The sequence below is a fragment of the Mastomys coucha genome, chromosome X, assembly GCF_008632895.1.
Source record: "Mastomys coucha isolate ucsf_1 chromosome X, UCSF_Mcou_1, whole genome shotgun sequence".
Lineage (NCBI taxonomy): Eukaryota > Metazoa > Chordata > Mammalia > Rodentia > Muridae > Mastomys > Mastomys coucha.
This window is the reverse complement of record NC_045030.1, coordinates 101,047,060-101,057,934: the sequence shown is the minus strand read 5'-3', so window position 1 is coordinate 101,057,934 and position 10,875 is coordinate 101,047,060. Positions and strand designations below refer to the sequence as shown.

The following is a 10,875-nucleotide window of genomic DNA, read 5'->3' as shown; positions in this document are numbered from 1 at the left end:
TTTTCTTATTTTCTTAACATTTTAAAAATATTTCATTCACTTCAGTAACATGAGTGACAGACAGTTGAATGGTTTGTAAAGTCCTGAGTTGGAATGGAGCAGGAAAGCTCCCTGCCCAACTCCTGAGGTGTGGTGAGGGAGTCGAGCCCTGTCTCCATTGTACTCGAGGTTCTTCCATTAAGCTGACGTGATCAGGAGAGAAGAACATGTTAGCCTCAGCTCCATGAAAAGATAATTCAACTGCTCACAAGAGTGAGCTAGATTGTGCTGGGGACTGGTTCCTCTTCAGTCATCAGGAAGATCAGTGGGTTCTCTCTCCAGTAGAAGGCTTGGAACCTCCTAGAGAAGCAGAGTAGTTGTTTGAGGGCTTAGATAGTAAAGGCCAACACTCAGCAAAGGTCCTCTTCCTTTCAGGGACACTTTTCTCCTTTTCTAAAACTACAGAAGTCATTGGTGCCCTCCCCTTCTGTGCTGCACTCTCAGAGTGTGTCCAGGGCAGACAGAGGAGACACTGGCCTGAACCTCAGTGGGACTCTTCTTGGATAGGAGAGCAGCCAGAGAAGAAGCTGGTATTGCTGGCTAGAGCTCGTTTCTTCTTCTTCCCTGGGGCCCTATTTTCTTGTGATTCTGATGCTATAGGTTTCAGTTCTGGGTGGTCAGAAGAAGAGACAAACACAGGCTGCTTCAGCAGCACCTGATCTGCATCACACATTTCTTTTAGGATCTAGGAAAGACAGAGACAGAAATGAATATGTGGGCCCAGCTGAGCCACTACAAAGGCTCCACGAGGCATCCCTTACAACTGCTCTTTTCCATAAAATACTCCAGCCAGTGCACAGCAATTGCATGATATCTTTCCCCACAACGACCTCCCACAACCTTCTATCGTAGCTAATGCAGAGAAGGAGTCCCACACTTAGCCAGTCACCTTGCTGTTGGGAGTGGCACAGACAGGGTTGAAGAAGCTTAATCCTGAAGTCACCTCTGTGGGATCTTCCAGTTTGAAGGAGTTTTCAGAATCTTGGTTTAGCTCAATAGCATCTGAGCTGTCCTGAAATCAAGCAGATAGGCTTATTATAATTTAGCTACCTGAGTTACAAAACAGCCTGTTCCTCTTCAGCCAGGTAGGTCCCAGATCTGAGGATCTGACCAGTCAATTACTCAAAGCAAACCTAAGGGAGCTACTGTTTGAAGAAGTCGTAGGGCTTAACATGTCCTGTCCCCAAAAGAATGGAGTCATGCTTAAGAAGCAGACTGTAAGGACCTGTGTAGGTCTGGAATGAGGCATACTATGAAGGAAACTTTAAAATTAGGTCAAGTTGGGTGTGGTGGTATATATCTGCAGTCCAAGAACTTTCGAGGCTATGGCAGAGGGATGACAAGTTTGAGTCCAACCTAGGGTATTTAACAAGCAAGACCTACTCTCAAAAAAAAAAAAAATAAATAAATAAAATAAAATTAGGCCAAGCCTTGATTATTTCAATGATTAAAGTTCTATGACCTACAATAGCACCCCGATAGGAGGCTACCTGCATTAGTATTCCTTTCTGATAAGGAACCAAACTCCAAAGGACAGAAGTCACTTAAGTTACAAGATGACTCTGGTAGAGCTGTTTGTAAGCCTGAGGTTTTACTCTTAAGTTACCAGGACCAGCTGTGTATCAGGCAAGTTACGTCAGTTTGCCTCTGGATTTTACTTTTCTCTTCTGAAAAATGGAAGCACTGGCCCAGATCAGTGATTTTCTTTAACTGAAATCCCGAGGGAGGCCCAATAGGAAGGTTAAGTGAAGAGTACATGGCTTTGATGGAAATGGAATTCTAAAGGTTTTGGGCAGAGATTCTTTCATGCAGCAGCTTCAGGGTTCTAGAACCCTAAATGAAAACTCATGAAAACAGGGAACCCTTAAAGGTCTCAATGATGTGCCTAACATTTAGCCTGACTGACACAGAACTTGCCCCTTTAGTCCTCTGCTGCTTACTTAGGTTAGAAGTCTTTGAAATGAAAAGCCCAAGCCAAATTGTTCCCATGGAAATGGTTAGGAAATGCATGATGGATGCTTGCCACACTGTACTGGGTAGGAGTCTTGGATTATGTATCAAGAGCTTTGTATGTAGCAAAGACTTCTTGCCATGGTCCCAGGCAGGTATAAGGAAAGTTCAGTGATTGAACCTGCTTGCTGCTGCTCTTTTCAGAGCACATTTTATTTCTCAGAGTTTGCTCTTCCTCGGAGTGATATAAAGAAGGCTGCAGTTAACTTGGCTCACAACAGTGACTAGGAGATGAGATTCCTGTGAGTCTTTTCCTAGAGCCATGGAATGCTCGGTTCCCTTAGGGTCTTCTAACTACTATCTCAAGATCCCAGAAGGATTGACTTCCTTTCTGGAAGCTGTCATCTCAGCACGTGGCTTTCATGCTTACAGCTGAGCCTCTGGACTAGTTTGATCCTGTGTCCCTGTCTACCTGTAAGTTCTTGCTTTCCTGCTCCTTGTTCCTGTTTCAGAAATCATACAGAAACTTCTAAGCAAGGCTGGCGGTGAGGGTGGGGAGTGCATACCTGAGGAGTGAGCCTCTTTCTGGGTGCAGAGAAGAAGGGAAGGGATTACTGTGTAGGAAATTCTAGGTTTCAGGGTGTTAAAAGAAGGATAAAAACTCCAGAGAAGTTCAAAGGGATGGTAAGGGGAAGCAATACTGTTCCTACCTGGTTCTGATGGCGGTTTCGACACTTTGTGGGGTCACAGCTGCAGGTCACATTACAGTCTGACTTTTGCTTTCTACATCCACATTGCTTGTTCCCACACCAGCCTTTGCAGGAACACTGTGAAACAGGTTTGTGAAGGACACATTATTGAAAGGATTAGATGGACGTTTTAAAGTACCGTCCCTCCACATACAAGTCTTTTTAGAAAGAAAAGTGACATCATTTTGATCAAATCTGTCTTCTCTCTTCCTTCCCTTCATTTAACCATAATCACCAGGAAGTATCACAGGCTAATTACAAGCAGGTAACACGAACAATTCAATGCTTATTTTGGGCAGTATAGCTAAAGATAGATAAGGAGCAGTCCTAACTCATCGGTCAAGTACCAGGTAAATACTAGTCACCATTTCAAAGGCACAGCCCTGCAGACAGCATGGTAGTACAGTTAGGTTTATTTTAGGACTACTAAGTCAGAGTTTTGTCTAACTCATTATATTTTCTTTTAGTTCACATTTCTACATTTTGTCCAGTGTTAGCTAGGGCTTTGTTCTGAGCACCAGCTTAACTCATCTTCAATATATCACTAAATATAGGAAATAAAATCCTTTATATTTAAAACTGCATAGCATGTTCTCTCTCTCTCAGACACAGACACACACACACACACACACACACTCTCTTATAGCCAGTTTACAATGTTTATCAGGCTCTAACAATAGCAGAAAGCTCGAAGGATGAATAGTTAAGATAACAAAAATTACAATCCAAAAATATTTTGACAGGGCTGCAATTATAGACTCAAAGGAGAAAGAAAAAATACAATAGGGATAAGTTCACGTTTGGCATTTAGGTCCCCCTAAATCAGCTGTATAAGTACAATATATGGGGAGATCTAGCTTTAAAGTCGTCTGTGCGGCAGGCCATGGCAGCCCAAACATTTAATCCCAGCACTCAGGGAGGCAGAAGCAGCCAATTCCAGGGCAGCCAGGGCTACACAGTGAGATCCTTTTAGAAAACCAAAACAACTCCTTCAAATCCCCAACAAAAATGAATCCAAATGTCTAGTGATTAACAAGGCCTGAAATTGCAGGGTAGTGATGGTGCATGCCTTTAATCCTAGCATAAGGCAGGCAGAGGCAGGTAGATTTCTGAGTTTGAGGCCAGCCTGGTCTACAGAGTGAGTTCCAGGACAGCCAGGGATACAGAGAGAAACCCTGTCTCGAAAAACCAAAACCAAAAAACCAAAAACCAAACAACCCCCGCCCCCAATCCAAACCCAAAACCCCAAACCAAAACCCCAAGGCCTGAAATCATATCTGTCAGCATTTTTTTTCTCATCTCATCTCTGTGGACTCATCCTAAGTTTATAATAAAATTCAAGATCTTAGCTGCTTTTCACATGAGAACTATCATGTTTGTTCTGTAGCTATAAAGGAAACCATAATAACATCTTTTTTTCTGATCAGGATGATAACATATATCAGTATAAATTTTGAAAGCCCAAACCATGATTTCAATAGCTGTAAACACACAATATTCTATCATGTCGATACATCAATTTATTTAACTAGTCCTGCAATGTTAGATATTAAAGATATTATGAGTCATGTTACAGTGAATATCCTTATACATATATAGAATCTAAACTCTATGTGCAGACAAGACCCTCTACAGCTGGCCCAACGCCACTTAACTTTACCTTTCTTACTCACTTCTCAACACACAACACAGACACAAAGCCCATTCTTTCCCTGAGGACTTTCCATTGCCTCTTTCTCCTTCACTCGCTTCCCCTCACTTTCTTGTTTGTGACTTAGGCCTGTATCACATGGCCTAGGCTGGCCTTGAATGTGAGATTTTTTTTGCATTAGCCTCTACAGTGCCAGGATTACAAGTGCCTGGTTTCCTCATGTTGTTTCGATGTCATCTTAACCATCTCTTTGATTCACAAATAGCCTTTGCCCTCCCCATCATCCCTATGAAGTCACCATGAAATTTTTTTGTTCTCTTCTGTATCACCATCCAGAACTATTTTGTTTTTCTGCTATGTCTTTTCCTACAAGAATATGTTCACAATGACAAAGTTAATTGTTGTATTCTCAGAAATAGCGCTCATTCCTGGCATAAAGATACTTAGAAAAGACTCACTGAATGAATACAGCAAGTTCCGTATTGATGGCTGTTTCCTTACTATGTGTATAATAATTACTGGGTCAAAGAATATAAAGCGTTTTAATATATGTGTTCCTGAAGTGAGCATGATGGGAATATTTTTAAAGTTTCTGATAATATTTTCAGGTTGCCCTCCAGAGTAGGTATACCAATTTACATGTCTAATAGTATTAAATAAGAATGTTCATCTTACCTTTATCAACAAGATACATTATAACAAATTTAAAAATCCCTTTAGCTACTTCAAGTAAGGCAGGTGAAAGGTAAGAGTTCTATGACCTGTCTTCTGGATACTCCTTCAGAATGGCCTCCATTTATTATTGTAGCCTGGGCCCTTTGTCTACTTGTGACTCATCTAAAGGCTTCAGACATGCTCTTTTACCCTGTCAGCACTTCTCTGTTTCATCTCATGGGATGAATATCACAAATGATATCTCAAGGACAGTCATGAGTGCTTAGGCTTTTCCATAGCCAAGACCCAGTGAGATGATTTATAGACTAGTATACTTCACCTATACGAAAGCATTTTCTAAACTCCAGCTGTCATGGACTTCTGCTGTTGCTAATCTTCAAAGGAGCAGAGGCTAGTTGCTAGTGGGAATGGTAGAGTTGAATGCTTATGACTTGACAGACTGGTGTTCAGGTCACATGAATGTCATACACGTAAGTTATAATTTCATCTTATTCTCCCTCATTCAAGGGAGCAGATTAGAATACCAGAGAGAGACTCTGACACAACTATACCAAAACTGCTGGCAACCCACCAGCATATCTCAAGGAACAAACAGCACAGATTGAAAGACTCCTAGGCTTGTGGTTCTCAGCAGGGGCTAGAGAAATCTCTGCAAGGGCTGGAACATTGGCTCAGTGGTTAAGAATGCTTGATGTTTTTTCAGAGGATCTGATTTCAGTTCCCAGCACCCACATCAGGTGGCTCATAACCAACTGTAACTCCAGCTCCAAGTGATCCAATGATCTGTGTTCAAGCACCTGTACACAGCACACATGGCATTCATCCATAGAGACCCACAACACATAACAGAAAAGAAAGGAGAGAGAGAGAGAGAGAGAGAGAGAGAGAGAGAGAGAGAGAGAGAGAGAGAGGAATCTTGGGGGAAGTGTTCTAAACGCCAGGTTCTGCCTCAGGTCAATTCAGTCACAACATCCAGATGTAGAGTCCTAGGTTCTATTTTAAAGATTTCCCCTGAGAAAAACTAGGATTGAGGATACCGTTTTACAGTCTGTAATTCTAGCAGAATGTTCAATATGTCTCAGAAGAATGAGATCTGGTCAAATTTTAAGCTCAAAGAATACCAGGGTAGGAAATTTAACACTTGGCATGAGCATGGAAAAGTCACTTTCAAGTTCAGCTCTTCTCTTTATCAGCAAAAGAGAGACAAGAATATCTGTTTCCTTTGGGCACATATGGCAGCACACACCTGCACTGGGAGGCCCAGGCAGGAGGCCAGGCTAAGCCACATACTAGTACTGTAAGTTCTTGTCTCAGAATATAGCAAAAGTAATAAAAATTTATCACCCACCCTCAGGTGGTAAATGAGAAACACTTAAAGATGCTTCCAGTGCCTTAATAAAAACATAATTATCTTATTCCTCACAACATGATGTATATATAACCTCTCATATACAATATAAAGATACTATTGTTAAAATTTTGACAAATTTTGGGACATAAGACATTAGCCACTGGAAGTAATCCATTCTGGTTTCATCTCTTCATTGTACACATAAGGGAATGCAGGCTCAGGCAGAGTAAGTGCCTTGTTCAAAGTTACTCAATGAACTATTGATAAATTCCAGGCTCGATAAAACCCATGCCTATTTAGCTTCTGAGTTGTTACTCTGTCTACCATAGCATGTGACCTATCATTTAGCGTCTCTTTAGTGAGGAAGCCATCCTTTCGGTGCCTGCTACAGTATCCTTTCTACTAAGCAAAAGATGGTTAAACAACAATAAAGGCAGTCTTCATGTATAACTAATGTGTTTTCCAAGCAGTCTGATCAAGAGTGGACAAAGCATTTGCATATTGTGAGGTTATTAAATAGGAGAGTCAACTTAATCTCGCTAAAGCTCATGCATACTCACTTATCAAACTAAAAAGCATCATTTTGCAGTGTTTTAGAAATTGAATATCATTCATATTAGGTAGTATTTCATTACAATATTTGCTACACTTCAGTATTTTCCTTTAAGTTGGAGCAACAGTGTTGATCTATTAAGCTTCCCCAAAAACAAGTGTACCCATAATTGCTTCACACCTGCAAATTCCTTTCCAAAGGTGTTAGGTCCTTCTTCTGATCATGTGTATGCTTCTGAACTCTGCCTCCTTAACTTGGATGGCCATTTAATCTACATTCAGCTCACATCGCTACTGTAATTATAATAGTATAAATGTTTGTTGAGGAAATAAACAGGAAGGGGCTTTGGGAGATGGCTTTGTCATTAAGAGAACTTGTTGCCTTTGCAGAGGACCTGGATTTGATCCCCAGTACCTAACTGGTAGCTCACAACCATCTCTAACTCCAGTTCTAGGGGATCTGACCCTGTCTTCTGATATTTGCAGGTCGCAGGCATGCATGTAGTACATACACCACATACACACACATACACCAGGCCAAAACTCATACATAAATAAAACCCAAAGATACAAAAAAGACAGCCATGCCCTGCTTCATTTTGTCTGAGTGTCCCAAGTCTGTGGTTTGAGTCTCTGCAATATATTATTTATCTTGCCCTTTCTACTGTAGCCCACTGCAACAGTCACTGTCATCTTCTCAATCTGTACCTCTTCTGTTTGGCCCCCCAAACCCAAACCCTCCCAATTATTCTTCCTGAGATGAATGTACTGAAGTTCTAGATATGTTTTTTTTCTATTCCTCTGTTGCATTTCCCCATCAACGCATTCTCGATGTGGCTTGCTTCACATTCTCCTTGTGGTTTGCTTCACTTTAGCATTTGGTTTTACAAAACTGGTCCAATCAAGTCTGCTTCTAGGAAGCTGGAGAGTTGTTAGGAGCAATTCTCTAAGAATGTGGTTACAGGGCATGGGTGGACTAGTGGTGATGAACCATAGTATTTTAGAAATTAATGTTTCAGTATGAAACAGTTATATTTAGCAAGCATGGAGGAATAGCATTGTGAAAGTTAATAAAGTGCACCTTGAAGTCAGAATGGTTTTGAGCTGGGCATGGCATTAAGCCCGCTTGTAATTTCGGCACTTAGGAGGTGCAGGTAGGAAGACTAGGAGTTCATGTCATCCTAGGCTTCAAGTGATTTCAAACCTACCCTGGGAGTACATGAGGCACCATCTCCAAATCAAATCAAATCAAAGCAGACAAAACAACAACCCCCCCCAGTCAGATTATTCCTAATTAGCCTTAGCGTTTTTGTTCTTATCTTTTTCTATTATTCCCTTTGTTCCTTAGTGTTGTGAGAAAAAGAAAAACACTGATGATAATTTGTTGTGGTGACCATGGACAAATTCACTTCCCTCTGTGGGTCTGAAGTCTATCTGTAAGAGGCAAATAATAAATACTTCTGTGGACATTTAAATGATTATTAAAAGATAATATGTGATAATGGTTTTTGGTTCAGCTACAAAAATGCTATACAATATGGGCTGGGATGATCAGTTGGAGATCAGCTTCAGTGAAATGGTATAGAATGCTAGCTACTCAGATTGCCATGGTCTTGAAAAATCAAAGAGAGCCAGCCAACTTGAATGATCAGGTGCCTGCTGGCCTCATATGTAGTCCATACAGAACTAGTCTAACAAGTCTCTGTCTGTGGAGTAAATGCCTCTGAAGGAACGCCAAGGTCTTAGAGAGCAGGGACTAATTTGAGACTCAGAAGCTAGCCCACTGAGAATTAGCCTAACAAGGGATGTTAGAGAGTTGGCGTGTACCCCTTGGATGCTCTTCTTGGACACTTTGACTAGTTTTGTTGGGATCCACTCCTCATCAGCATGGTCATCATTGTCCTCATTGTCCTGCTCAGACACAGAAGGCTCTGAATAATACTGCAGATCCTCGATGGTGAAGCTTTGCTCTAGGCGGCTTTCTTTAATACGACCAGGTTTGGGCTACAAAAAAAAAAAAAAAAAAAAAAATGAGGTAGTGAATAGTTTTAAAATACATATGATATGCCACCTTCTTAGTAACTTGCTGGCAGTTATTTACAGAGATTTCAGACTTCTTAAATATATTCCACTTGGTTTTGCTAATCACAAAAATTCTGCTTTAGCCTTGCAGAGAGTTTGATGAACTAGAAACTGGGGGCTAATCAGTCTGAGGGAGGAAGAGAGGAGTCATGGTTTAATAAGCTAAGTATCTCTGGATGGACAGCTGAACATAGCTCTTCTGTGCATGGTCAACCCCAAGTGGCCTTCTCAGGAAGCTGGATGCCGGTTTTCCTTGGAATTGTACTCATTTTACATGGGACTCCTTCCTCTTACAGCCTTTGACAAACGACAGGTTTAGTACACGCACTCAAGCCTGGGCTATGCAAAGGTATCATTAAGACAATTGAACATTTTACCTTAGGTGGAATATATTCAAAGGAAGAGTCTGGAGACTGGAGGATATTTCTCATAAGATGGGGTTTCTGTTTGTTGACTACTTGGACGAGGGTCAGTTTCTGTTTGAATAGGAGAGACAAAGTATATAATGTGAGGGCAGATTTAGGGAGTATTCGAGACTAACCCAAAGATTTCAGACCTGAGCAAGCTTTCTTGTATTGTTATACAATAGATGTGACAGGACAGTAGTTGGAGGACTCTCACTTTCTCAGATCACTACTAGATTCAGGAGGGGGTATACTTTATTTTTTGTTTGTTTCTTTGTGAGTTTTTTTATGAGACAGAGTCTTACTATGTATCCTTGGATAGCTTAGAATTTACTATGTAGACCAAAGTGGCTTCAAACTCATTAAGATCAGCCCGTCTCTGCCTCCCGAGTGCTGGGATTTCAGGTATGTACCAACATGCCTGGCAAAAACTTATGTTTCTAACACTTTGAGATGTACATGACTGGATCACACAAAAACTCAACGGAGACCACACAAAACCGGCATAAATATAGTTATCAAAACTAAGGGCTGCTTCCAAGGGCTAGCATCAGTGGGAGTCTCCTGAGGCTTATCAAGTGGCTGGAAAGTGTCTCACCTGCTTGATGGCATTGTTTTCTTGGAGAAGCAGCTGATTTTGCTCACACACTTCTTGCATCTTCCTAAGCTCTTCCTCCTATTTCCAGATTGCACAGTTATAAGTGGGGTTATTTTGGGTCCACATAAGTGTTACTAAACAACTCAGGTTAAAACACTGATTCAAGTATCTGGTAGATGTTTTTTTCCCTCCATATTTCAGTATTTCCCAACAGCCTTGAATACACATGAAGGAAGTAAACTTTCTTAGCCTTTCCCATTCTTACATGAACAGGCAGGTTCAGAAGCGCACACAGCATTAGCTTTTCCCTGAAATCTGCAGGTGCTCCTGCACCCTATTCTCAGAAGCCTAATTAAATTTGCTTGCAGTTAAGGCAACAGGATCCATGTACAGAACTTTAACTAGTCTGGTTATGTCTTAAGGTGGGAAAAGCTAAGGGAACCCTGGAGACTGACTGTGCACGAATAAGATTCTACATTGGACTAAAGTAGTGCTCCAACATGTTTCTAAAGGGCGTGGTGTTCCTAGGTTTTGAAAGAATTTTAGATCCTTGACATTTTACTAACATGTCAGGTCTCAACTCAGAACAAGCTCAGAGAGGTACATTTGAATGCCCTTAGGAATTTTTCAATTTATTTTTATCATTTTTAATTATGTGTATGTGCCTTTGAGTGCAGATGCCTGGAGAGGCTGATGGCTATGGGACTCCTCCCGGAGCCGGAGTTACATGCAGTTGAGAACTCAAGCCCTCCACTCTGGAGGAGAGGACCTTGGCCCTGTGAAGGTTCTATGCCCCAGTGTAGGGGAATGCCAGGGCCAGAAAG

At 41.3% G+C, this 10,875-nt stretch overlaps 1 protein-coding gene across 1 annotated transcript in view; it reads right to left on the bottom strand.

Annotated features, from left to right (window-relative positions):
* The window catches only part of Kif4a (kinesin family member 4A), a 99,485-nt gene continuing 88,610 nt past the window's right edge, over positions 1-10,875 (bottom strand). Inside the window, exons 24-29 of the mRNA XM_031368811.1 lie at positions 10,052-10,129; positions 9,427-9,525; positions 8,795-8,971; positions 2,700-2,816; positions 929-1,051; positions 1-724 (exon numbers count right to left, since the gene is read on the bottom strand). Of these exons, the coding sequence (XP_031224671.1) occupies positions 524-724; positions 929-1,051; positions 2,700-2,816; positions 8,795-8,971; positions 9,427-9,525; positions 10,052-10,129 (795 nt within the window). The 3' untranslated portion in view covers positions 1-523. The remainder of the gene's footprint in view (positions 725-928; positions 1,052-2,699; positions 2,817-8,794; positions 8,972-9,426; positions 9,526-10,051; positions 10,130-10,875) is intronic.